Genomic DNA, 27,732 nt, shown 5'->3' with positions numbered 1-27,732 from the left:
ATGAGTCGACAGCCCTCCTTCACCTACTTGGAATGGCCTGAAGAAAAAATAGATGAAACCACTGAACCAGTGCCTAAAGATCTTGACCAAGAGGATATTGATGGCCAGGTCTTTTTGCAGTCTGAGGGCCAGGAACAGGTAGAGAATCAGATTCCGGTCCTAGAGAGCTGCATAGATTCAGCATCAGAATTAGTGGATCAGTCAACACTTGCAGTTAAACCAGTAGGACTTCAGGAGAGGTAAATATATGAAAATTGCGATGGTTTTGTTTATTGAAATAAATTAGATACCTGTACCAGTAAATGCCTAAGCCTTTGCACTACAACATATCAATAAAATGAAGCCACAGTTCACATGATATACTTGGAACAGATACCACAACAGACATTTTGGACTCCAGCCAATGTTGCTGAGATCACTAGCTACACAAGGAGAGAAGTCTGTTCTTGCTTACTGTACCCACACTGGCTGCCTCTGGAGTTCTGGAGTCAACAGAGCTTGGCATGAACAGGCAGAGAAAAACTGTGATGTGGTGTAGTGAGTTAGCACCGTATGTATTCACAATCAGCTACATAGGAGTAAGTGCTCCAAACCGTACCAGAGAGCAGGATACATTTGACAAATATACATTTCACAGTAAGATGCACAATACTTATGCTTTAAATAAGTAACGGTGGTCAAATGGCTTTTGTGAAATCTGATCTTCTCTCTTCACCTTAAAGGAGAGGCTCTAATGTATCCCTGACCTTGGATATGTGTACGCCAGGAAGTGAAGAAGCTGATGGGCAAGTGCTGTCGCCCAGGGAGCAGTCAGCATGGGAATACTTGCAAACTGCATCTAACCTACTCACTTCAAAAATATTGCATGAACGGGCCATGGATTCCTTCTCGCTCCAGAGAGAGTTCCTTGTAAGTAACATAAAGAAATGTGCAATCAGGAGTAAAATGCAAAGGAACCTTTGATGCGTATAGCCATTCTGACTGGGAGTGAATTTAGTCAATCTATTCCTGTTCAGCACTCATTGGCCAGCTATTCTTGGCACCTGGCCTGCGATCAGTACCCAGTCACCTACTCAGTACTTAAGTTATGCTCAATGCATCAGCACAGTATTTTCCCATTGATTTAATTTTTAACTGTTTCTCTGTGTGGAAAAAAATAGCTCAATTTAGATAAAGTTAAAGGAAATTTAATAGCAGAGTTCAAAATCATGAAGAATTTTGACAAATAAAAACTGTTTCCAGCGGCCGAAGAGTTAGTAACTGAAGGACATAGATTTAAGGTGATAGGCAAAATAACCAAGGTGCAATTTTTCCGAGATTAGGTGCCGTGATCTAGAATGCACTGTCTGGAAGTATGGTGGCAGCAGATTAAATAATAACTTTCAAATTGGAATTAGATAACATCAAGGGGAATAATTTGCCAAGCTTTGGGGAAATAGCATGGTGATGGGATTAAATAGATAGCTCTTTGAAAGAGCTGGCACTCCACAATTATGATGTGGAGATGCCGGCGTTGGACTGGGGTAAACACAGTAAGAAGTTTAACAACACCAGGTTAAAGTCCAACAGGTTTATTTGGTAGCAAAAGCCACACAAGCTTTCGGAGCTCCAAGCCCCTTCTTCAGGTGAGTGGGAATTCTGTTCACAAACAGGGCATATAAAGACACAGACTCAATTTACATGAATAATGGTTGGAATGTGAATACTTACAGCTAATCAAGTCTCTAAGATACAAACAACGTGAGTGGAGAGAGCATCAAGACAGGCTAAAAAGATGTGTATTGTCTCCAGACAAGAAATTGGCCATAGAAACAGGAATTTTTAGTATGTTGACATTATAATGTTTAATATGCTGTTAATATAACCTTGTCCTTCATACTTCCATCCTCCTTACTGCAGGAAATACCAATGAATTTTGTTGATCCAAAGGAATTTGATATTCCAGGCTTTGGACTGAAGAATCGTTATAAGACAATCCTCCCAAGTAAGTAAATTGCAAAGCAGTAGCATTGAGTTCATTGTCAGAACAGCAGCATTGTCATTGTCAGGATTTTACTTATAGCCTCAACTGTTGCTTGAACTAATTTCTTCTCAATGGAACATGCTAATTTGACTCACTGCTTTCTGGCACTAAGAGCCCCAACCCCTTTGACAACAACTTGTATCTATATAGTACCTTCAATATAGTAAAACATCCCAAGATGCTTTCATGGGGCATTATAAAACAAAATATGACACTGAGCCATCTAAGGACTTATTAGGGCAGATACTCAAAAGCTTGGCCAAAGAAATAGATTTTAAGAAGTGTCTTAAAGGAGAGGAGGAGAGGCAAAACGATTTAGGGAGGGAAATTTGGAACTTTAGAGCCAAGACAGCAGAAGGTAAATCCACCAATGGGGCAAATAAAATCCAAAATGCTCAAGGTGCCAGAATTAGAGACGTATGGGTATCCTGGAGTATCGAGGGGCTGCAGGACATCTAAGGTCAATGGCTAGAAAATGGATTTTATGGCAGGGACAGAGGAATGATTTTGCTCTTCCTAATAAAATGAAGGAAATTTCTATTAACCAAGTCTTAGATGTTAGACATGCAGGCAGCAATTCTCCCAAAAAAATTCCAAGTGTTGAATTTGCGTAAATGAATCCCCCACACTCTGTGTACTACAGAGTGCACTAGCATGAAACCCGTTGAAAATCATTCCAGCTGGAGAGGCCGTTAGCATAGCGCTGAGCAGGCACTGCACATGTACCGATCTGTCATAGCGGAGATCGGCGCATGCTCTGCACTGCTAGCCTCCCGATCGCTGGCCAGGCCCGCGAACCCCCCATCGCTGGCCCTTCAACCCCCCTCCAAGGCCCGATCGCAGGCCCCCCGAACATGTCGGGGCCAGCCTTGACCCCCCCCCCCCTCCACTAACCCCAGCACGTCTCGCCGACCCCCCCCACCCCGGCAGCACTGATCTCCCGATCTCCCCCCCCCTCAACCCCCGTCAGCCCCGACTCTCCCAGCAGGCTGCGCACCTCTCCCCCCCCAACCCCAACGGCCAGCCCCGATTGCTGGCCTCCCTCCCTCTGTCACTCAGCCCAAATGCAGAATGGCAGTGGGACCCCCCACCCATGCCAAATGCCCCATTAGGCACTGCCCAATGCCCGGTGGGCAGTACCAAGGTGCCCCATGGGCATTGGCACTTTGCCCCTTGGGCAGTGCTGGGGCCAAGGCTGGCACTGCCAAGGTGGCAATGCCCAGGGGGCAAATCTCACCCCGGCGCCTGACCCTTCACTCCAGCCAGGCCGTCAACACCCTGCAAGTAGGGAGCTATACTAAACCCTGCTGGAGTGAACCACTCCTGGCCGGGGCGGGGGGGCGGGGGGAGAACTCTTGCGGGCCCAGAGAATGGGCAGCATGGTAGCGCAGTGGTTAGCACTGCTGCTTCACAGCTCCAGGGTCCCGGGTTCGATTCCCGGCTCGGGTCACTGTCTGTGTGGAGTTTGCACATTCTCCTCGTGTCTGCGTGGGTTTCCTCCGAGTGCTCCGGTTTCCTCCCACAGTCCAAAGATGTGCGGGTTAGGTTGATTGGCCAGGTTAAAAATTGCCCCTTAGAGACCTGAGATGCGTAGGTTAGAGGGATTAGCGGGTAAATGTGTGGGGGTAGGGCCTGGGTGGGATTGTGGTCGGTGCAGACTCGATGGGCCGAACGGCCTCCTTCTGCACTGTAGGGTTTCTATGATTCTATGATTCTATGATCACCCTCGCTAATGGGATTTAAATTGTATTGAAATTTGAATTTGCATAAATTATTCAGCTCTGCGCTGATTTCTGGTACGGAGCTGACAGCGTCAGAAATCCATGGTGCCCAGTGGGAAGCCCGCAAAATGGACTCTGTTCAAGTCCCCTGGCCCATTGTGCTACAGAAGCAGCGCAGCGGGCTGTGAGTGTCGTCCCCACAGTCAGACAACTTAGAGACAGGGGAAGGTTTGAATGAGGTGATGGTAAGGTGGAGCTACTGGGTGTCATCGGCATATGTGTGGAAAGTGACATTTTTTGGATGATGTCGCCAAGGGATGGCATTTAGGTGAGAAATAGGAGGAGACAAGGATTAGACTTCTGGATGACACCTATGCAACTGTATGCACAAAGAGGATCATTTTTCATCTTCAAATAGGTTGGGTTTTTTTGGCAAGGCTGGGGAGAATAAGGGACTGCATAGAAATAAGTTTCATGGAAGAAACTTCAACATTTGATCTTAGTGCAAATTTTCACCCATTCGATCACTAAGTGTTTAGTCATGGAAGATTCAAAATGACTTACTCTGCTTCAGAGGGGGAGAATGTGGGATGTGTGGGACTAGAATATGGGTATGTTCTCAACCAAATTCATGCTTCTGAGCAATCTTGATGGGTAGCGAATCATAAAGGTATTCAGCAAAATGGAAGGACTCCAGGCTCCTGTCCATTACGATTTGTATGAGAGAGTGCTAAATAATTGTCTTAATAGTGGTAGAGACAGCTAAAAGAATAGTGTTCAACCACATCATTGTTTTAAATATGTGAGCATCAAAATTTTGCTTTCTCTCTTCAATCAATGATAGTGGATACTTAACTGGTGAAATACAAGACCTAAAGCTATGAAAAAGCAATATTGGCCTCAAACGTGTGCAACTAGTTTCCCACTATCCTTATTCCAATCTGTTAATAATATCAACTTCAAAATATTGTTCCCTCATCTCTTCCACAGCAGGCTTGTGCAACTACCATCATGTTCCATATAATCCTGCTTTATGAGCTAACTGATCAATTTATTTTTCCATAGGCTGTGGAGTAATAGCAGTAATAGATTCTGACCATGTTAGGAAATGTTATAAGCAGGAATTGTTCATAAAAACATAACTTGGTTAAGAAGCAGCCCACAGTGTTTTACTGCTGAGAAAATCATTTGTTTGTAAATTGGAGTGATCATGCCAGATTATGTAAATATCTTTAAATGTTTTATATTTTGCAATTCTATTTTCAGATCCTCACAGCAGAGTGTGCCTTACCATTAACAAACCAGAGGATCCACTTAGTTCATACATTAATGCTAACTACATTAGGGTAAGTGCAAATTTTGAGCTTCAACTTCAAGGGGACAGCTTTAAAAATAAACATCTTAACAATTAAAATACAATTTCACCAATTAATGTGTAACTATGTGGAATTCCAATTTATTCAGCAGGCCATGGGTTACTTCCTGCGTAAGTTATGGAGTTATTGGCCATTAAGCTGGGAAAGGGCTGTTTGCTGTGTAATTTATGAAGAATAAGTATGCTCCTCTGTGTAATTTTCAGAACTGCTATTTGTGCAGCAGAGTGTTAGATACTGTTCAATTTATAGGTGTTAATAATCTGATGCAGAGTGTCCTGTGTGGCCTACAAAGTGTCTAATGAGCCTAGCATGCCCCATGGCAGGCATCTAGCACCAAGATGACTGGAAGCAAGGTTTATTGGACCCTCAAAGATTAGGCCACACCTGTGTTCATGAGGAATGGGTACTGAAGGGGGATCCATCAATTAAAAGAACCTAGTCCCTCCGCCAGGTATCTCTCTCCACCTCCGTTACTATTCCAGCCTAGTCCCTGTCACCACAACCAGCCCCACCCACACCACTGCCAAAATATTCAAAAAATCACTTGGTGCAGACCTCCAATGGCTGCTAATGTTGAAAATCCAGCACTGATATTTCTTGTGCATTATGAGTGATGTGTTTATGGTATGAGTTAATTATGTAAATGAGCTGCTCACTCATTATTAGACAAGATCATATCAAATGTACACTACCTAAGTCAGCAGCTCTGTGCAGGGGACTAGCTGTCAACCGTATGGAATTCTGATACACACAGCAGGAGCATGTGCAAGAGTTGACAGTGAGACATAAACAGTCCATTCAAACAAATTGTTTGCCTTTACTTGGTGTGTACAGTATCTATACAAGAACTGAACTCATTTTTTATTAATTGTGCAATGGATACCATGCCTCAATCTCTGCTTCCTTCAACTCAAAGGTAGTTGAGTGCTGCTCAGGCAGCTATGTTTTATCACATCCCTCCTTGTGACAGTGGGATTATCAACTGTGCTCCTCTCTGTATCACGAAAGGAAGCCTAATGCAGGCTGTGTTGTGATGCTTCTGCTCCTTTAGCAATGGTATTAAATTGATAATATTGTGTATTTACAGGGCTATGGAGGGGAGGAAAAAGTGTACATTGCTACTCAGGGACCAACTGTGAACACAGTGTCGGATTTTTGGACAATGATTTGGCAAGAACGGTCAACCATTGTTGTCATGATCACAAACCTGGAGGAGAAGAATGAGGTACTGCTACAGCTGTCAACACTATGGACTCTTAAAGCATTTATTTTTGAATAGAGCAATGGGATTAGTTGAGACAATCAGCATGAATCTAAACATATTTTTTCCTTCTACTTTCAATCATTCTATTTTGGAGCTGCTAACTCCTACAGGGCTATCATTCTACGCCTTACCTATGAGTTTTATGCATTGTGTGTTTCAACAGCAAGTATCAGAATGGATTTCAAATGCGAAAAAATTGCAACATCTGAACTTATCCTCAACTAACCCCCAGATGCATATTTTCAGCTCTTCCCCAGGATTAGTAACTGCAAACTAACTGCAGATTGATCTTTTCTCATTGTTATGCCTTGGTGCATTTGCTCATGTAGGAGTATCTTCTGTATTTAGTGTCCAAGCCACAGTTCCAATTTGTGGTGTGAATTGGGTTTGAAGTGTAGCTGTTGGCAGGGATTGAGGCTGCTTCAACCACTGCCAGTGGCACTCTGTGGAATGCTGTTGATACAGGATGGCATCAGAGGAAACAAGCCTCAAATGTGCAAAATAGCGACAGTGGTAAAAACACATTTAATAGCTATTAATAACCAAAATAAGATCCTGGCACATAGGTGAGTCCAGGATTTCTACAGATGAAGGCCTTTTATTAAATGAGAAACCTTGGGCAAAATCTCACTACTGGCCTGTTTGTGAGAAGATTGAGTGATGAAGAAGCATTTTATTAGAATCAATAAAAACAAGGCAGAGAGAAAAGGGAAGGTTAAATGGCTTGCAAGCCAATTGAAATAAAAATACCCCTTCCCCCCCATGCCGATTGCCTTCTGTGCTGGTCTAACCCATTCATGGATATCGCCAGCCACCCCCCCCCCCCCACAATGTTGATAGCCCCCATCTGCAGAGTTTTCCCCTTCCCCCCGCCGATCGTCCCCATCTGAAGAGTTCCCCTGCTAATCGCCCCCGTCTGAAGAGTTCTTCCTTCCTCCAGCTCGGGAGATTAAGGGAATGCAGAGAAATAAGTCTCATGGGAGAAACTACAACATTTAATCTTACAACAAATTTTCACCCATTTGATCACAAAGTGTTTAGTCATGGAAACTTCAAAATGACTTAATCTGCTTAAGAGGAGGAGAATGGGGAATGTGTGGGACTAGAATATGGGTATGCTTTTTTCTCTGCCTTTCCATTTCCAATTCTGAAATGGAACTTCCTTCAGGTAATCTGTTCGTATGTCTTCACTTCAGATGTTTTCATTCAGGTCAGAAAGCCATGTCTTTAATTTTTTGAAGGGGTAACCAAGAAGGTAGATGGGGGAAGTGCAATCGACATTGTCTACATGAACTTTAGCAAGGCCTTTGACAAGGTACTGCACGGTAGTTTGTTGCATAAACCTATGCCCTCTAGTTTTAGACTCCCCTACCTTTGGGAAAAAATGTTGACTATCTACCTTATCTATACCCCTCATTATTTTATAGACCTCTATTAAATCACCCCTAAGCCTCCTATGCTCCAGGGAAAAAAGTCCCAGTCTATGCAGCCAGGTACAGGTTCATAGCTCCTTGAAAGTAGAGTCACAGGTGGACAACGTGGTGAAGAAGGCATTCGGCATGCTTGGTTTCATTGGTCAGAACATCAAATACAGGAGTTGGGACATCATATTGAAGCTGTAGAAGACATTGCTATGGCCACACTTGGGATACTGTGTACAGTTCTGGTCACCCTATTATAGAAAGGATATTATTAAACTAGAAAAAGTGAAGAAAAGATTCACTAGGATGCTACCAGGACTTGATGGTTTGAGTCATAAGGAGAGGCTGGAGTCTAAAACTAGAAGACATAGGTTTAAGGTGAGAGGGAAGAGATACAAAAGGGTCCAGAGGGACAATTTTTTCACACAGAGGGTGAATAGTGTCTGGAACGAGCTGCCAGAGGTAGTGGTAGAGGCGGGTACAATTTTGTCTTTTAAAAAGCATTTCGACAGTTTCATGGTAAGATAGGTATAGAGGCATATGGGCCAAAACCAGGCAATTGGGACTAGCTTAGTGGTAAAAAAGGGCGGCATGGACAAGTTGGGCCAAAAGGCCTGTTTCCATACTGCAAACCTCTAGGACTCTAAAAGCTTCAGTGTTGTGAAAAAAAGCTAAGGCGAGTCATTTCTGAAAGCACCACTGTTGGGTTCAGAATCAGCACCACACCATTTTGCTGCCAAGTGGTAAGAAAAAGTCACACAAACAAACTGGAAGGTTAGTAAACCTCAGCCAAAGCCAGGAATCCACTGGAAAAAAACCAAACATCTTTTCTGAGATCACAGGGACGGCTCAGAATAGTTGATTGACTAAATCGCTGCACAAAACTAAAGAAAAATTCATCGGGACCGGCATTGTCATGAGGGCCTGCCAAAACATGACAGGTGTGGGAAGACTCTTTTAATTGTTAGCACCATCTTTGAAATCTAGACAGTTGTAAAGCTGTACTCCTCTGAACTTAACAGCACCCATGGGCAACAAATCAACATTGCCAGACCAGTTTGGACCAATCCAAGGGTGAGATCAAACACAAAGGGTGGGATTCTCCCAAAGAATTCTAAGTGCCGATTTTGCGTAAAAACTGGAGAAAACCCCACTGTTTTTTTCAGTGGGATTTTCAAAATGAATCTCCCACACTCTGTGCACTAGTGTGTGAATCTCATTAAAAATCTGTGGGCAGGGCCTGTTCCCACTGGAGAGGCTGGCAGCATAGCGCTGAGCAGGCCACTGTGCATGCGCCAACCTGTCACAGCGGAGATCGGTGCATGTACAGTAGTCCTGCACTGCCAGCCTCCCAATCGCTGGCCAGCACAGCAACCTCCTACTGCTGCCCCACCGATCCCCCCCCCAACGCCCTGATCGCTGGCCCCCCCAGACATGGCTGGGCCAGCCTCGAAGCCGCCCTCCCCCACCTGGCCCGGCAGAGCGAACCTCTCCTTCCCACACCTGGCCCGGCCTGGAGTGAGTCTCTCCTTCCCACACCTAATCTGGCCTGGAACAAGTCTCACCTTCCCCCCACCCTGTCTAGCCCAACCCAGTAGTGAGTCTCTCCTTCCCTAGCCCAACCAGGCCATGGATCTCTCCCTCCCCACATGGCAGTCTCTTTCTCTCTCTCCACACTATCTCTGTTTTCGGAGCCGACTCGTTGCTGCCCGTGTTGCTGTTCCTCCAATCAGACAATGCTTCTCTCCCACATGTTCTGCTGACAGGGTCATGAGTGACTCTGTCAGCAGCAAACGCAGGAGAGGAACAGCTTGTGATTCAAGGGACAGTTTCTTTAAGAATCTTCCATTCTACTTACCGGCATTTTGAAAACTACCTCTAGGAGCCACATTGGGGGGATGAGCATATGGCCCACGGACTGAACATCGGACAAGCCTGGGCTGAATAGACCATGGTGGATAAAATATGATGTGAATAATTGTGAAGTTATTCACTTTGGTAGATAAACAAGAAGGCAGAGTATTTCTTAAATGGTGAGAGGTTGGGAAGTACATGAGTGTCCAAAGTGACCTGGGTGTCCTTGTTCAGGAGTTGCTATCAGCTAGCATGCAGGTGCAACCAGCAATTAGGAAAGCAAATGGCATGATGGCCTTCACCTCAAGTGAGTACAGGACTGAGGACATCTTGCCGCAGTTATATATAGCCTTGGTGAGACCTCACTTGGAATATTGTGCAGTTTTGGTCCCCTTATATACATGCCATATAAAAATTGCAACAGAGGTTCACCAGATTAATTCCTGGGATAGCAGGATTGTCTTATGAGGATAGAGAAGTCTGGATCTATATTCCAATTTCTAAGAATGAGGAATGATCTCATTGAAAGTTCCAAAATTCTTACACGGCATAACAGGGTGGATGTAGATAAGGTGATTCTCCTGGCTGGAGAGTCTAAAACCAGGGGATATAATCTCAGGATGAGGGGTAGACCATTTAAGACTGAGGTGAGAAGAAATTTCTTCACTCAGAAGCTGATGAATTTTTGGAATTCTCTATCCCAAAGGGCTGTGGAAGCTCAATCATTGAAAATATGAATTAGGAGCAGGAGTAGGCCGCTTGGTTCTACAGTCTGCTCCTCCTAAACAATAAAATCATGACTGATCTGATTGTAACCCCTCATTCCTCTTATCCTAGTTAACTTTTCACCCCCTTATTAATTAAGACACTATCTAGCTCTGCATTCAAACATTCACAGACTTCCACCAAACTTCCACCTCCTTTTGAAGAAGATATTTCCAAAGATTCACAACCTCTTGAAAGAAAACATTTTTGTCGTCTCCAGCTTAATTGAGCGATCCCTTATTTTTAAATAGTGATCCCAGTTCTAAAAGAGGAAACATCCACTCCACATCCATCCTATCAAGATCACTCAGGGTCTTAAAGGTTTCAATCAAATTGTCTCTTAATCTTCTAAACTCCAGTGAATGCAAGCTTACCTTGTCCAATCTTTCCTCCTAAGACAACCCGCCCATTCCAAGTATTAGTCCAGTAAACCTTCTCTGAACTGATTCTAATGTATTTACATCTTTCCTTAAATGAGGAGATCAATATTATACACAGTACTCCAACTGTGGTCTCACCAATACCTTGTACAACTGATGCATAACCTCCCTACTTTTATAAATGTTTATTCTCCTCCCAATAAACAATAACATTCTGTGAATATCTTTCCTAACTACTTGCTGGTACCTAAGTGCCTGCATACTAGCCTAACATTCGCAACACACAGGTGTCAGGCAATGACCATCTCCAACAAGAGAGAATCTAACCATTGCCCCTTGACATTCAATGGCATTACAATTGCTGAATTCCTCACAATCAACAGCCTTGGAGTTACCAATGACCAGAAATTGAACTGGGCTAGCTAAGAGCAGGTCAGAGGTTAGGAATCCTGCACTCACGTCCTGGGTCCCCAAAACCTGTACGCCTTCTACAAGGCAGAAGCCAGGAATATTATGGTAAAGTCCCCACTTGCCTGGATGAGTGCAGCTCCAGCTACACTGAAGAAGCTCGACATTATCCAGGACAAAGCAGTCCACTTGATTGGTAGCTCTTCCACAAATATTCACTCCCTCCATGACAGATGAACAGTGGCAGCAATGTGTACCATCTACAAGCTGCACTATAGGAACTTATCAAGGCTCCTTAGGCAATGCCTTCCAAACCTACCACCACCACCATCTAGAAAGACAAGGGCAGCAGATACCTGGGAACACCACCACTTGGAAGATCTCCTCCAAGTGACTCACCATCCTGACTTGGAAATATATTGCTGTTCCTTCACTGTCGCTGGGTTAATATCATGGAACTCCCTCCCTAAGAGCACCTTAGGGACAGCAGAGATTCCTGAAGGTAGCTCACCACCATCTCTCATGGGCAACTAGGGATAGGCAATAAATGCTGGCCAAGCCACTGATGCCCACATCCCGTAAAATAATTTTTAAAAGCTAACATTTTCTTTATTGCAGATGTTAGGCTAACTGGCCTATAGTTTCCCACTTTCTGTTTCCCGCCCTTTTTGAATAAAAGTGTTACATTTGCCATTTTCCAATCTAATGGACCATTCCAAAAATCTAGGGTATTTTGGAAAATTAAAATCAATGCATCAACTATTTCACTCGGTACTTCTCTTGAGACCCGAGGATGAGGTCCATCTAGACCCATGGATTTGTTAGCCCATAGCCCCAAGAATTTGCTCACTACCACTTCCCTGGTGATTATAATTTTTCTAAGTCTCTCCCTCCCTTCCATTTCCTGATATACAGCTATTTTTGGGATGTTACTTGAATCCTTTACAGTGAAGACCAATGCAAAATACCTGTTCAATTCACCTGCCATCTCCCTAATTTCCATTATCAGTTCCTCAGATGCATTTTTTTAACTTAACTCTTATTTAAATATCTGAAGAAACTCTTACTATCTGTCTTTATATTTCTAGCTACCTTTCTCTCATACTATAAATTTTCACTCCTTATTAATCTTTTAGTAATTTTCCGTCCAATCTTCTGACCTACTTTGTGCAATGATATGTTTTTTCTTTAAGTTTGATACTGTTTTTAACTTCTTAGTTAATCGTGGATGGTGGGTTCACCCCCTTGGAATTTTATTTTTCATCTTGGTCAGAAGTGGCATTCTCCCTTATTTTGAAATTGCGCCCCTAGTTCCAGATTCCCTAACCAAGAAACATCTTATTTGCATCTATTCTAATCCTTTAAGTATTTTGTAGGTTTCAATGCAATCACCTCCTATTCTTGGAAATTCTAGAGAATACAGGGCCAGTTTGCCCAATCTCTCTTCATAAAACAGTGTCATCATCCCTGGAATAAGTCTGATGAATCTTCACTGCACTCCCTCTATGGCAGTAATATCCTTACTGAGGTAAGGAGACCAAAACTGCACACAGTACTTCAGGCACAGTTTAACCAAGCTCCTATACAATTGAAGCAAGACCTCACTACTCTTGTACTCAAATCCTTTTGCGATAAAGGCTAACATTCCATTTGCCTTCCTAATAGTTTGTTGCACCTGCATGATAGCCTTCAGTGACATGCGGTCAAGAATACCTAAGTCACTTTGTATAGATACACTTTCTAATTTCTTACCATTTACCATTCATACCCTTATAATTGCCAATATTTAAGTTTAAAATACTAGTCTTAGACCCAGTCTTTCTCTTATTCAAACTAAATGTAAAATTCAAATACATTATGATTGCTGCTACTTAGAAGTGCATTAACTAGGAGGTTGTCAATTAATCCTTTCTCATTGCTAGGTCTCTGGTTGGCTCCAGAACATTCTGTTGTAAGGAATTATCCTGAAAATATTCTATGATCTCCTCATCTAAACTACCTTTGCCCATCTGATTCTGTCAGATTAAAATCCCCCATGATTACCACTGTACCTTTCCGAATACTTTCCTTTATCTCTTCCTTTATACTCTGTCTTGCCATGTAGTAGCAATTTGGGGGGCCTGTACACCACTCCCACAAGTGACATCTTGCCTCTATCATTTTGATTTGATTTGATTTGATTTATTATTGTCACATGTATTAACATACAATGAAAAGTATTGTTTCTTGCGCACTATAAAGACAAAACATACCATTCATAGAGAAGGAAACGAGAGAGTGCAGAATTTAGTGTTACAGTCATAGCTAGGGTATAGAGAAAGATCAACTTAATGCAAGGTAAGTCCATTCAAAAGTCTGACAGCAGCAGGGAGGAAGCTGTTCTTGAGCTGGTTGGTACGTGACCTCAGACTTTTGTATCTTTTTCCTGAAGGAAGAAGGTGGAAGAGAGAATGTCTGGGGTGCGTGGGATCCTTAATTATGCTGGCTGCTTTGCATGGGCATCGGGAAGTGTAGACAGAGTCAATGGATGGGAGACTGGTTTGTGTGATGGATTGGGCTACACTCACGACCTTTTGTAATTCCTTGCGGTCTTGGGCAGAGCAGGAGCCATACCAAGCTGTGATACAAACAGAAAGAATGCTTTCTATGGTGCATCTGTAAAAGTTGGTGAAAGTCGTAGCTGACATGCCAAATTTCCTTCATCTTCTGAGAAAGTAGAGGCGTTGGTGGGCGTTCTTAACTATAGTGTCGATATGGGGGGACCAGGACAGGTTGTTGGTGATCTGGACACCTAAAAACCTGAAGCTCTCGACACTTTCTACTTCATCCCCATTGATGTTGACAGGGGCATGTTCTCCTTTACTTCAATTTCTCATTGCAGCACAAATTGCTTCTACAACCTCGTTTCCTTAGTTTTAGGTTACCATCTCCAATGTGCTAAACAATTATTAATTAACAGAGCCACCTCTCCACCTTTTCCTGGCTTCCTTTCCTTCCTAATGTCACAAATCCTTCAATATTCAGGTTCCAATCTCTGTCATCCTGCGGGCATGTCTCTGTAATCGCCATCAGATCATACTTATTGAGGATGCTTCAGACAGAAATTGATAGATTTCTGGAGGCCAATGACACTCAGATCCTGCGCGGATCAGCTAGTGGGGCTATTCGCAGACATCTTCAACCTCTCTTTACAACAATCTGATGTCCCTATCTACTTCAAGAAGACGATCATCATCCCAATACCTAAGAAAAACCAAGCAGCATGCCTTAATGACTATCGTCCGGTGGCTCTGACATCCATCATTATAAAATGCTTCGAAAGGTTAGTCATGGCACGAATCAATTCCAGTCTCCCGGGTTGCCTGGATCCATTACAGTTTGCCTATTGCCGCAACAGGTCCACAGCAGACACCATCTCCCTGGCCCTGCACTCAATCCTGGAACATCTAAATAACAAAGACACCTATGTCAGACTCCTATTTATTGACTACAGCTCAACCTTCAACACCATTATACCTATGAAACTCATTTCCAAACTCAGTGGCCAGGGCATCGACTCCTCCCTCTGTGACTGGATCCTGAACTTCCTAACCCACAGACCACAATCAGTAAGGATAAGCAACAACACCTCCTCCACAATTATCCTCAACAACTGTGCCCCATAACGCTGTGTCCTCAGCCCCCTACTATACTCTTTATACACCTATGACTGTGGCCAAATTCTGCTCCAACTCAATTTTCAAGTTTGCTGATGACACCACCATAGTGGGTTGGATCTCAAACAATGACAAGATGGAGTACACGAATGAGATAGAGAATCTGGTGAACTGGTGCAACGACAATAATCTCTCCCTCAATGTCAACAAAATGAAGGAGATTGTCATCGACTTCAGGAAGTGTAGGGGAGAACATGCCCCTGTCTACATTAAGGGGGACGAAATAGAAATGGTCGAGAGCTTCAAGTTTTTAGGTGTCCAGATCACCAACAACCTGTCCTGATCCACCCATGCCAAAGCTATAGTTAAGAAAACCCACCAACGCCACTACTTTCTCAGAAGATTGAGGAAATTTGGCATGTCAGCTACGACTTTCACCAACTTTTACAGATGCACCATAGAAAGCATTCTTTCTGGTTGTATCACAGTTTGGTATGGTTCCTCCTCTGTCCAAGACTGCAAGACACTACAAAAGGTCGTGATTGTAGCCTAATCCATCACGCAAAGGTGCCTCCCATTCATTGACTCTGTCTACACTTCCCGCTGCCTCGGAAAAGCAGCCAACATAATCAAGGACCCCATGCACGCTGGACATACATTATTCCACCTTCTTCCTTTGGGAAAAACATACAAAAGTCTGAGGTCACGTACCAACCGACTCAAGAACAGCTTCTTCCCTGCTGCCATCAGACTTCTGAATGGACCAACCTCGCACTAATTGATTTTTCTCTACACCCTAGCTATGACTGTGACAGTACATTCTGCACTCTCTCCTTTCCCTCTCTATGAACAGTATGCTTTGTCTGTATAGCATGCAAGAAACAATACTTTTCACTGTATGCTAATACATGTGACAATAATAAATCAAATCAAAATCAAGGGAAATGGAAGTAATGTGGTAAAGTGGCAGTGAAGTAGATGATCAGCCAGGGTCAAATTGAATGTCAGAGCAGGCTGAATGGGTCAAATGTTCCTCTGTTCCAAACAACAGCAGACACACTATCCAGGGCCACAGTGGACCTTCTGATCACATCAACCTGATTGAGGAGTTGTAATCGTACTCTCACTCAGTGAGGAGACAATTCTCACAACTGGGAAACTTCAGCAAATCCACCTGGAGCAGATGTGAGATGAGGAGTGCGTCCATTACTGCGGTTAGTATCACCAGAAGTGGCCATAGCATAGGCCAGGTAGCAGTGTCATGAAAACTTACTTTAAAAAGCAGATACACAACAGCAGATACACTTTTGTGTGGTAGATAATCAGCTAGTATACAATGAGCAGTTGGCCATTCCAATCTCCCTTTGGCTGGAGATTCTCCAAAACACTCACCAAGGCCACCTGGGCATTGAAACGTACAGAGCTCATACGATCAGGAGGAACCTCCTCCGCATCCCTTGAAGTGAACCTCCTGCTATATACTTGCATGGTTTAGAAGAAGACAGTAACTAAGTGCAAGAAACACAGACTACAATTCAAAGTCTGAATCAACAAAGGTCACTCAAATCAACAGAGTCTACCATTCATCAGAATGTGATCATAACAGGATCTGGAAGAATTGCCATATCTCCAAACCATCTGAATTTATAAAGCCAGAGACTTGAAGTAGGGGTGGTGAGTGCATGCAGAAACAGTAGGACATAAATGTAAATATGTTAGGTAGTCTTGGGGGAGGGGTGTAGTATAAGGGTACCTGCTACATCAAGGGTTAATGTGGAATGTGTTGTAAAGAAACACATGACAAGAAACTAGAGTCAGTTGTAGACTGGATAGATTTGTGTAGACATAAGCATCAAGTTAGCTCATAGCTTAGGCTATGTGTACATGGATAGTGTTATGTGTTATCAATAACCAGTAAAGGGGCGATTCTCCCCCCAAAAATTCTAAGTGTCAAATTCGCATGAAAACGAGTAAATCACGCTTTTTTTTGAGTGGGAGTTTCAAAGTGAATCTCCCAGACTGTGCACTTGCAGAGTGCATTAGCGCGATTCATGTTGAAAAGCTGGGGGCGGGGCCTATTCCCACCAAGGAGGCCGGTAGCAAAACGCCAAGCGGACCAATGTGCATCTGCTGATCTCCAGTGTCGAGATTGGCGCATGCGCAGTGGCCCCTGTCTGCCGGCCTCTTGACTGCTGGCCAGCTCGATCACTGGCCAGCCCCGTGATCCCCGCAACACCTGCGTTACACCACCGCCCCCCCCCCCCCCCACGGCCCGATCGCTGGCTCCCCGCCATGACCAGCCCCCCCTTCCCCCGAAAGGTTCCGCCCTCCCCTGCCCGCAGTGCCGATTTCCCCCCCCCACCCCACCGCAGTACCAACCCACCTCCCCATCCCACCCACCCTGAACCCCCCAGCAGGTTGCCCTCCTCCCCCAACCCCGATAGCCAGCCCCGATCGTTGGCCTCTCCCTCCCCCCGCCAATCCCGGTACAGAGTGGCAGCGGGTCCCCCCACCCCAATAGATCGCTCCGCTCCCATCAAGCCCTGCCTCCATACACTCACCCCTTGGCACTGCCCCATGCCCACTGGAGTGAAATACTCCTGGCGGGGTGGGAGAGGCTAGCAGGCCCGGAGACTTCTGTCCTTCTGCATATCTAATACAGTTCCATGCCTATTTCCGGCACGGAGCTGATGGCACTGGAAATCCAGCGCTGGGAGAGGCACTCGGACCTGTACATCCAGTGCAGATCGCGCTAATCCAGTCCCACTGAAATCTCCCGGCCCGCTGCTCTAATGTTTTAGCACAACGGGATGGGAAAATCGCCCATTAAATATTCAGTCATACAAACTCAGAATCTCTGTCTGAAATCTACTGAACATACAACAGAACAAAGGGAGGATAGGCTTATCTGTGGTATTTCCTTGATGATTCAGTGGCCTGCTGGAATTACCTGTTTACACGCAGATGTAATGAAAGAAAATTCCCCAATTTTCTCCTCACTCTCTGGAAACACTGATTATAGCAGAAATGGTGCTATATTTACGCTATCATACGGTAGAACAACACAAGTGGGCATTCTTCAAGTGTGAGCCTAAACAGTGAATATTGCAGCAAAATTCCATGGAGACAGGATCATAGCTGAGTTCAAACCTGTACTTACCTAATGCCCAAACAAGTATCTTTTCCAGCAAGAGTCACCAGCTAACAATTAGCAGGAGTAGAAAGCCTGGTTGGTTTTCACACCATTCAACATTCTCTGCTCCCTCAATCTCTTCCTGAGAATTAATACGATCCTAAATCTCTCCAAATACCAGGGCTCAGGGTCAACACATTCCTCTTAGAGTGAAGGGCAAGGGTGGCAGAAGTCGGGAACGCTGGATGACTTGGGATATTGAGGCCCTGGTCAAGAAGAAGAAAGAGGCACATGACATGCATAGGCAGCTGGGATCAAGTGAATCTCTTGAAGAGTATAGAGGGTGTAGGAGTAGAGTTAAGAGAGAAATCAGGAGGGCAAAAAGGGGACACAAAATTGTTTTGGCAGATAAGGCAAAGGAGAATCCAAAGAGCTTCTACAAATACATAAAGGGCAAAAGAGTAACAAGGGAGAGAGTAGGGCCTCTTAAGGATCAACAAGGTCATCTATGTGCGGATCCACAAGAGATGGGTGAGATCCTAAATGAATATTTCTCATCAGTATTTGCTGTTGAGAAAAGCATGGATGATAGGGAACTTGGGGAAATAAATAGTGATGGCTTGAGGAGTGTACATATTAGAGAGAAGGAGGTGCTGGAAGTCTTAAAGCGCATCAAGGTAGATAAATCCCCGGGACATGATGAAATATATCCCAGGGCATTGTGGGAGGCTAAGGAGGAAATTGCGGGTCCCCTAGCCGAGATATTTGAATTACCGTTAGCCACAGGTGAGGTGCCTGAAGATTGGAGAGTGGCAAATGTTGTGCCTTTGTTTAAAAAGGGCTGCAGGGAAAAGCCTGGGTACTACAGGCCAGTGAGCCTCACACCTGTGGTGGGTAAATTGTTGGAAGGTATTTTGAGAGACAGGATCTACAGGCATTTAGAGATGTAAGGACTGATTAGGGACAGTCAGCATGGCTTTGTGAGTGGAAAAATCATGTCTCACAAATTTAATTGAGTTTTTTGAAGGGGTAACCAAGAAGGTAGATGAGGGCAGTGCAGTTGATGTTGTCTACATGGACTTTAGCAAGGCCTTTGACAAGGTACCGCATGGTAGGTTGTTGCATAAAGTTAAATCTCAGGGGATCCAGGGTGAGGTATCTAAATGGATACAAAATTGGCTTCTAGAGGGTGGTTGTAAAGAGTTGTTTTTCAAACTGGAGGCCTGTGACCAGTGGTGTGCCTCAGGGATCAGTGCTGGGCCCACTGATATTTGTCATTTATATTAATGATTTGGATGAGAATATAGGGGGCATGGTTTGTAAGTTTGCAGATGACACCAAGATTGGTGGCATAGTGGACAGTGAAGAAAGTTATCTTCGATTGCAACGGGATCTTGATCAATTGGGCCAGTGGGCTGACAAATGGCAGATGGAGGTTAATTTAGACAAATGCGAGGTGATGCATTTTGGTAGATTGAACCAGGGCAGGACTTATTCAGTTAATGGTAGGGCGTTGGGGAGAGTTACAGAACAAACGGATCTCGGGGTACATGTTCATAGCTCCTTGAAAGTGGAGTCACAGGTGGACAGAGTGGTGAAGAAGGCATTCAGCATGCTTGGGTTCGTCGGTCAGAACATTGAATACAGGAGTTGGGACGTCTTGTTGAAGTTGTACAAGACAGTGGTAAGGCCACACTTGGAATACTGTGTGCAATTCTGGTCACCCTATTATAGAAAGGATATTATTAAATTAGAAAGAGTGCAGAAAAGATTTACTAGGATGCTACCAGGACTTGATGGATTGAGTTATAAGGAGAGGCTGAATAGACTGGGACTTTTCTCTCTGGAGCGTAGGAGGCTGAGGGGTGACCTTATACAGGTCTATAAAATAATGACGGGCATAGACAAGGTAGATAGTCAATATCTTTTCCCAAAGGTAGGGGAGTCTAAAACTAGAGGGCATAGGTTTAAGGTGAGAGGGGAGAGATACAAAAGTGTCCAGAGGGGCAATTTTTTCACACAGAGGGTGGTGAGTGTCTGAAACAAGCTGCCAAATGTAGTAATAGAGGCAGGTACAATTTTATCTTTTAAAAAGCATTTAGATAGTTACATGGGTACGATGGGTATAGAGGGATATGGGCCAAATGCAGGCAATTGGGATTAGCTTAGGGGTTTTTAAAAAAAAGGGCGGCATGGACAAGTTGGGCCGAAGGGCCTGTTTCCATGCTGTAAACCTCTATGACTCTAATTGCAATTTAAGCCATGCAATGAGGTGACGATAAGTAGATCCTCCCAATCACTCAATCTGGATTAGAAATATCCTACTGTGGGAAAAACAAATATATGGCAAATATGTTCAGACTTCAAATCATTGTTCTCAACTTTTCACAGCCTCCTGGCTCAACTGCTCTTTTTAGAACTCATTCCCATTTCCTTGTTTCAGAAATGTACAGTATATTGGCCTGAGGATAAAGCCAATTACCAAGGAATCGAAGTGATTGTAAACAATGTTCTACATGCAGATGACTACAGTTTGAGAAACATTACCCTGAAGGTGAAACATATTAATTTCTGGTTTCATTATTGGATCACCAGTTTTGGTAAAAAACAATTTTTAGCTGCTACCAAATCTCCTTGGCTGCTAAAATAACAATTGTTTCCTATCAATATCTATTCATTGTTTGGTATCTACCATCATATCATGCAATAACGATGATTATGGATATCAATTATCTAAGAAGTTAAGTAATGAAGAAAGATTAACAAACAAATGTACATATATTCCAAAAGGTATTTGATAAAATGCCACAAGACAGGTTTGTCAGCAAAGTTAAAGCCCATGGAATAGAAGGGACAGTGGCAGTATTAATACGAAGTTGCCTGAGTGACAGGAAACAGAGTAGTAGTGAATAGTTGTTCATTGGACTCAGCACAGTATATAGTGGGTTCCCCAGGGTTTGGTATGAAGACCTATGGATCATAAATATAGATTGAGTATTCAAGGCACAACTTCACAATTTATGGTTGAAACAAAACTTGGTAATATTGTGAACTGTGAAGAGGGTAAATATGGACTTCTGGAGAACAGAGAAGGCTGGTGGAAAAGAAGGACACAGTGCAGATGAAATTTAACATGGCAGGAAGGTAATTAAACATATTCTGATTTTTCAAAAATTGCATGGAAAACACAGGCTTCAACGCCATGCTAGGGAAGCGAGGTCATGAGTGGAAGATCAGTGCTGGCTCCGGACAGTACTGCAGGAACTTACCAAGCCTCTGACAGCTATTGTTCGTATTGCTTGGTAGAGTGTGGCACAGTGCAGGCATTGGTAGTCTCAACTGGGAACAAGAAAAAAGTTGTCAACACTATGGAAGTATAACACCAGAGCACCATATAGGAACTGACACATGTGATAAAGCAGGCGTTGTAAGAGGCCTTGAAACTCAGGCCTCTGCCACATGCTCAGCAACAACCTGAGGGTCACACAAGAACTACCCTCAGGTAGGGATAAGGGGAACTTGCAGGAGGAAGATCGCTTATACATTCATGTCCTAAGCTGTGTGGGTTCATTAACCCAACTGCTCACCAACTTTCAATCCATGTTTCTGGTTTTAGGATGGCTCCGAGGAACGACATTTAAAGCACTACTGGTACACATCATGGCCTGATCAGAAGACACCAGATAATGCTCGCCCACTTTTACAGTTGGTCCAGGAGGTGGAAGAGGCCAGACAGCAAGCTAAGAAGGATAACAGTGGACCAGTGATAGTCCACTGCAGGTACAACAAAGATAATTTTGTATAACAATTTCAGGACTCAAAACTCATTATACTGTTTACAATTTGTAACACCATCAAGGGTGTTGCATGGCATTGGGATCTTTGTAGACAGGGAATTAAAGTACCCTTTAACACAAGTTCAGGTAAACATCAAAATGACTGCATTTATTATTGCAACGTCTGTTCCATGTAAGTGAGCCACTTCAAAATCATACATAAATCAGGCGGCACGGAAGCACAGTGGTTAGCACTGTTGCTTCACAGCTCCAGGGACCTGGGTTCGATTCCCGGCTTGGGTCACTGTCTGTGTGGAGTTTGCACATTCTCCTCGTGTCTGCATGGGTTTCCTCCGGGAGCTCCGGTTTCCTCCCACAGTCCAAAGATGTGCGGGTCAGGTTGATTGGCCATGCTAAAGATTGCCTCTTAGAGTCATCAGATGTGTAGGTTAGAGGGATTAGCGGGTAAATGTGTAGGGATATGCGGGTAGGGCCTGGGTGGGATTGTGGTCGGTGCAGACTCGATGGGCCAAATGGCCTCCTTCTGCACTGTAGGGTTTCTATGATTCTTTCTGTGAAACAAACAAAAAAACCTAGCTCTTTGTTGAGTGTGTTGTGAAGTTGAGTTTGTAAAGATGTAAAAGAATTGTAAAAACTGCGAGAGGGGAAAAGAGTTTGTGGTCCCTTTAAAAGCTGACTTGGTGCTCAATGCTGAGATGTTTAAAATGCAGAGGCACACAGGGTACGAAGATTGCAACATTCGTTGCAGAGGCCAAAACATCAGGGCTGTCTTGGTAACAAACAAGGAATGGACAGGTCATCAGGAGTATAAACAGGAACTCAACTGCCTGACTGGAGTTCAGTTGACTTTACCTGAGAGCCAGCCAGAACAAAAGGCCATCTCTAGAGCGGTTCTCCACCCTGCCAGCTAAAGAACTATCTCTGAAGAGAATTTTCCATCTATCTAACAACAGAATATCAAGTCAGAAAGACCTTACAGACAGATAAATCATCAGAAAAATCTCCAAAGCTTCTGAAAGGCATCAGACCTGGTTGTATATATTTTTTTGAGAGTGACTAAAATTCTGCTTTACTGTTTTGGTACTGAAGGGTCCTGTATTTATCTGAACAGCATTTCAGTCGAACCCTCCTTTAAATAACATGTCACTTGTTTAGTTAAAGTTCCGGTTGGTTAAATAAAATAACTTGTTAATTATTCACTTAAAGCGAGTGTCAGGTCTATATTAATGAACCTCTAAACGTTAATGTAGAACAGTTAACACCTTCCCAAACACTTCTATCAGATTATGAAGTGAGGTAAAGGGGATTAACCTCTGCATCATAACAAGTGCTATCTTCACATTGATTATCTTCTCTACATATTTGACTGGACAACTAAGCAATTTACTGGTGCGATCAAACCAAAACAGACAAAAAGTCTCTTGGTTAGTGTTCTCAAAGTTAAGGTCCTACCAAGGTTGGATTCTCAACCAGTCCCAGTTTCTATTCTAATTTGAAGTCACACAGCAAAGTTCAAAGCCAGATAATCAAATATAATTTCTCTCAGGTTGCTTACGAGGTAATCAAACACATTGGGTGGGATTTTCCGGCTGCGCTAGCCCCAAGGCTGTAAAATCCCACCAGAGCTTAACAGGCCTTTGCATGGTCTGTGTTCCGCCCACTATGATTCCTGTGGCGGGTGGGATGGGAAAATTCTGCCCATTTTCTCTCAGGTTGCTCACCAGGTAGTCAAAACACATTGGCCAGAATTTTACTGCCCTGCCTGCCACGGGAACCGGAGCGGACCAGGGGTGGACAATGGGAAGCTCCGCTGACCTAGGGTAGGATTTTACAGTTTCGGGACGAGCGAAACCGTAAAATCCCACCCATTTTCTCTCAGGTTGCTCACCAGACCCACTCCACCACATCATTTACCCCTGCAGGCATTCAGATAAACTCAATTCATATTCTTCTGCAGAGACTCAGACAACCCTTGGCTTCAGCAGGCACTCCACCAGCCTCGGCAGGCACTCCGCCAGCCTCGGCAGGCACTTCGCCAGGACAACACCCTCTCTTTTTGTACCTGCCCCGTTTCCTCTTCCTGTTTCAGTGTGATGCCTTTTGGGATATGCAGTGTGTGTGACTGCTATGTAGTTCTGGCCGTGAGGAAAAGTGTAGAGAGGTACTGCCCCTTCTCAACTCAGCTTAATGATGTGTTACAAACTCTTAACTCATTCTATATTCTGATTTTAAAATTATGAAACTCTTCCTTCAGAAATCCATTGGGTTTAGCAGTGAAATGTGAGGTGAATTAATCACTACTTCCTGATTTGTCTCATCTCTTGTTTTTGTTGGAGATGTTTTACAGTTTGGCCTTTACCTTGTTTGTTTCAAGCTGACAAAAGATCTCAAGGTTCACAGTTCGGTGCCTCTAATAGAGAAGATTCTCATCCGAATTCTTGTTTTAATTTCACCTGGTTGTCCCTTAAATTATGCAAAGTCTGCAGTCTTCCAGTTTCTGTGCATACAACTGTTTACATTGTTTTCTTGCTCTTATATTGCAGTGCTGGCATTGGAAGAACAGGCTGTTTCATTGCCACCAGCATCTGTTACAGAGAACTGAAGTATGCTGGTGTAGTTGACATACTGAGGACAACCTGTCAGCTAAGGATAGACAGGTCAGTGTGATCATAAAAAGTTGGCATAATGGCTTTTAGTAGCAGTGGGGTGAGTATAATGCAACCCATTGTGGTGGTTGGCCCCATTTAATTGTGGGAAAGGTCCAGCATCAGTCTCTTGATGGCAGCCCAATTAAGTGGGAAGTGGAATAAACTGAGGTGAGATTCCTGACGACAGGAGGTGAGATTTCAATTAGCCTCATAATGAGCCAAGCAACACCCAGTAATCCTGAGCCCAACGTAATTTAGCGGTTGCCCAGAGATTAAATTGGAGCCACATGACTTTCCTGCATCCTCTGGGTTTTGTCAGCAGTTTCCCAGGGGAGTCCCTCATAGTCAAACACTCTGTACCCAATGAAGGATCCAGTTGTGGGGAGGAGGTGGCCTCTGACCCTTGCCTCTAACCCTCCATCTCATGACTCCCACTCTGCGGCCACCATCCTATCCTCACTATGATCATCCTGGGCCTCTGGTGGCGAAGTTTTGTCAGCAGTCACTGCTTCCACTGGCAACATGGGGAGCGACTGGCATCTGATTGGCCAGCAGCCTCTGGTGGGTCACTTTTCTGCTGTAAGGGACCTCAATCACGGGAAAGGCTACTGGTTGACAGTTATGTGCTTGAAGGGCATTTGATTCCATTGGGCCTCCTCCACTGAACTGAAGGGTGAAGGATGTCACCACCAGTTCTCCAACCATTGGGCATGATGCCTGTTACTCCAACAAAATTCCAGCCAATAACTTAATGAAAGCTGAAAACACTGAAAAAATATTGAAGCCTGGAAAATGGTTTGTAGGAATTAAACAGTAGTAAATCAAACATCTTTAGCAAACACAAAAGTTCTGCTCTACAGCAATTTTAATAGAAATACATGCCTCGTGCTATTTACATTTGTACTTCAAGAATCATATTCTGCATCTGCTGAAACTGCGGCATTTGGGATTTGGAGGCACAAGCAGAGTTGATAACTGTCCTTCAGCATGCAGCATTTCCCAGTATTAAGAGAATTGTGCCTTTCCTCATGATGTGACAGAATTTCTTGTTACTTTGTATTTCCGAATAATTTAAAAATCTGGAGAATTAACCTTTAAAGCTTTTCTTTATTAACAAATCCTCTTAATTTGTAATAGAATCCAGTTTAAAGACTCTCATAGTAGCTGACAAAGAAACAGATGAATAATTCGAACAACAATATAATTTGTTGATTCAAAAATGTAAAAATAATCATGGTTTACAGAAGCTTAATTTTTACAATGCAAAAGTTGTTTTATTTATTTGCACAATGTATAAAAGTATTTTTACAAATAAAATAAGCTGGAAAATGAATGTAAAGAATTTTTATTGAGCTTCACATGATAGCTGTTATCATCTGTTTATATTTTATTTCAAATAGAGGTTACAGAAAGAAACAAATGCAACAGAAACCTCCAACTTCACCCGCAGCTGGGATTCTCCAGAGTCCTGTAGTGAATGAAGTTTTGGCTGAGTGCCAACTTCTCCGTTCCCGCTGACAGTAGGGACAGGGCAACATGATTGGAGAATCCTGCCCATGGTTAGATCTCCTGACCTCGCCCTTGATAATAAAACTTCAAAATTTCATATTAAAAGGACTTTTTCACCTGAAACAAACAACTCCTTTTCAGACCCCTTTCAAAATGGATTCACTATTTTTGATTTATTATTGTCACATGTATTGGGATACAGTGAAAAGTATTGTTTCTTGTGCACGAAACAGACAAACGTACTGTTCATAGAGTACTTTGGGGAGAAGGAAAGGATAGGATGTAGGATATAGTGTTGAAGTTACAGGTGGGTGAAGAGAAATATCAGCTTAATATATGCTAGAACCGTTCAAAGGTCTGATGACAGCAGAGAAGATGCTGTTCTTGAGTCTGTTGGAGTGTGTTTTTAGACTTTTCCCAACGGAAGAAGGTGGATGAGAGTATATCCAGGATACATGGGGTCCTTGATTATATTAACTGCCTTCCTGAGGCAGCGGGAAGTATAGTCAAAGTCAATGGATGGGTGGTTGGTTTTGCGTGATGTACTGGGCTACGTTGACAACTCTTTGTAGTTTCTTGCGGTCTTGGTCAGAGCAGGAGCCCTACCAAGCTGTGATACATCCAGATAGGGTGATTTCTATGGTGCATCCGTAAAGATTGGTGAGAGTCGTAGTGGGCATGCCAAATTTCCTCAGGTTTCTGAGAAAGTAGAGGCGGTGGTGGGCTTTCTTAATTATAGCATGGGCGTGGACAGACTGTTGGTGATTTGAACATCTAGAAACTTGTCATAATGACACATTGCCAGTGTTACCCAGTGGTGACGCTATTAACACTAGACAAAAGCAAACAAGTTGTTTTTGCAAAATCAGAAATTTTCCCAACTCTGCAGTAAAGGTATTTTCAGGACAGTGGTATCAAAGATTGAGATCAGGGAGTGGTTGGGAAATTCAGTAGCCGCAGATGGCTCATGGTGAATGCAAGGGGAAATGCTAGGCAGTTGTGATTTTGAGAATGTCTTTGTGAATTCCCAAAGTATCACTTTGTCAACTGAAGTGAGTTATCATTTGCACCTGTGACTATAATTTCTACATGCTACATTTTGTAACCTCCCTGGATTTAGCTGGCAGACGAGAAGTGAGGAATTATATCAGGTGGCATGGTGGTGATCATCATACCTGCTGGTTCCCCTACTGCTGGCTCTACGATTGCTGTCTCCCCACTGCACCCACCAATCCCTCTTGCCAGAGCCTACCTAATTGGTCCCAGCAAAGCCACTCTGGCTCACCTTTAAATCCAGAGTCTGTGTTGGTCCTGTGGTTGACTGCTGCAGCAGTGGCCTCCAGTCACGCTGCTGAGAATGGAGAGCTGCCAGATATCTGATTGGCCGGCGAATAGTTGGGTGGAGGGGACCACGTTGGAGGGAACCATGACCACATAGCTTTTTGACAGTCTGATGGCAATAAAATCAGGTCATGGCTTCCTGGCCCTATGGAAGCTGGTTCGCCCCAATCTTTTAGTCGGTGGGGCAGGGCCACCTCCTCCATGAAAAGTTTTCGCCAAGGTTACTGAGTTTCTTTGATTTTCCAAATAAATTCGAAGGATTGTGGACATTGACAGGAGGCTAATGTGATGTGTATGTTGTATTGTTTCTTAGGGGTGGAATGATCCAGACATGTGAGCAGTACCAGTTTGTGCATCATGCCCTGAGTCTGTGTGAGAGACAGCTATCCCACCAAGCAGAGGAATGAGTGACAGCCTGCCAACGAACCAGCCATGG

At 43.8% G+C, this 27,732-nt stretch overlaps 1 protein-coding gene across 1 annotated transcript; it reads left to right on the top strand.

Annotated features, from left to right (window-relative positions):
• ptpn5 (protein tyrosine phosphatase non-receptor type 5) lies at positions 1–27,732 on the top strand. The gene is made up of 9 exons (XM_078221241.1): positions 1–239; positions 723–909; positions 1,900–1,984; positions 5,011–5,090; positions 6,208–6,345; positions 20,445–20,555; positions 21,618–21,781; positions 24,342–24,455; positions 27,610–27,732. Exons 1-9 carry the CDS (start codon positions 1–3, stop codon positions 27,701–27,703), a joined length of 1,212 nt encoding a protein of 403 aa, XP_078077367.1. The 3' UTR covers positions 27,704–27,732.

This window comes from Mustelus asterias, chromosome 9, assembly GCF_964213995.1.
Source record: "Mustelus asterias chromosome 9, sMusAst1.hap1.1, whole genome shotgun sequence".
NCBI lineage: Eukaryota > Metazoa > Chordata > Chondrichthyes > Carcharhiniformes > Triakidae > Mustelus > Mustelus asterias.
The sequence above is the reverse complement of the archived record's forward strand: the minus strand, read 5'-3'. Positions and strand labels throughout refer to the sequence as shown.

Excerpts from the sequence above, each read along its gene's own strand:
- ptpn5 (XM_078221241.1), top strand. The coding sequence starts at position 1 with ATGAGTCGACAGCCCTCCTTCACCTACTTGGAATGGCCTGAAGAAAAA. Across the intron at positions 240-722 it reads CCAGTAGGACTTCAGGAGAG|GAGAGGCTCTAATGTATCCC; the intron begins GTAAATATATGA and ends TTCACCTTAAAG. Across the intron at positions 24,456-27,609 it reads TGTCAGCTAAGGATAGACAG|GGGTGGAATGATCCAGACAT; the intron begins GTCAGTGTGATC and ends ATTGTTTCTTAG.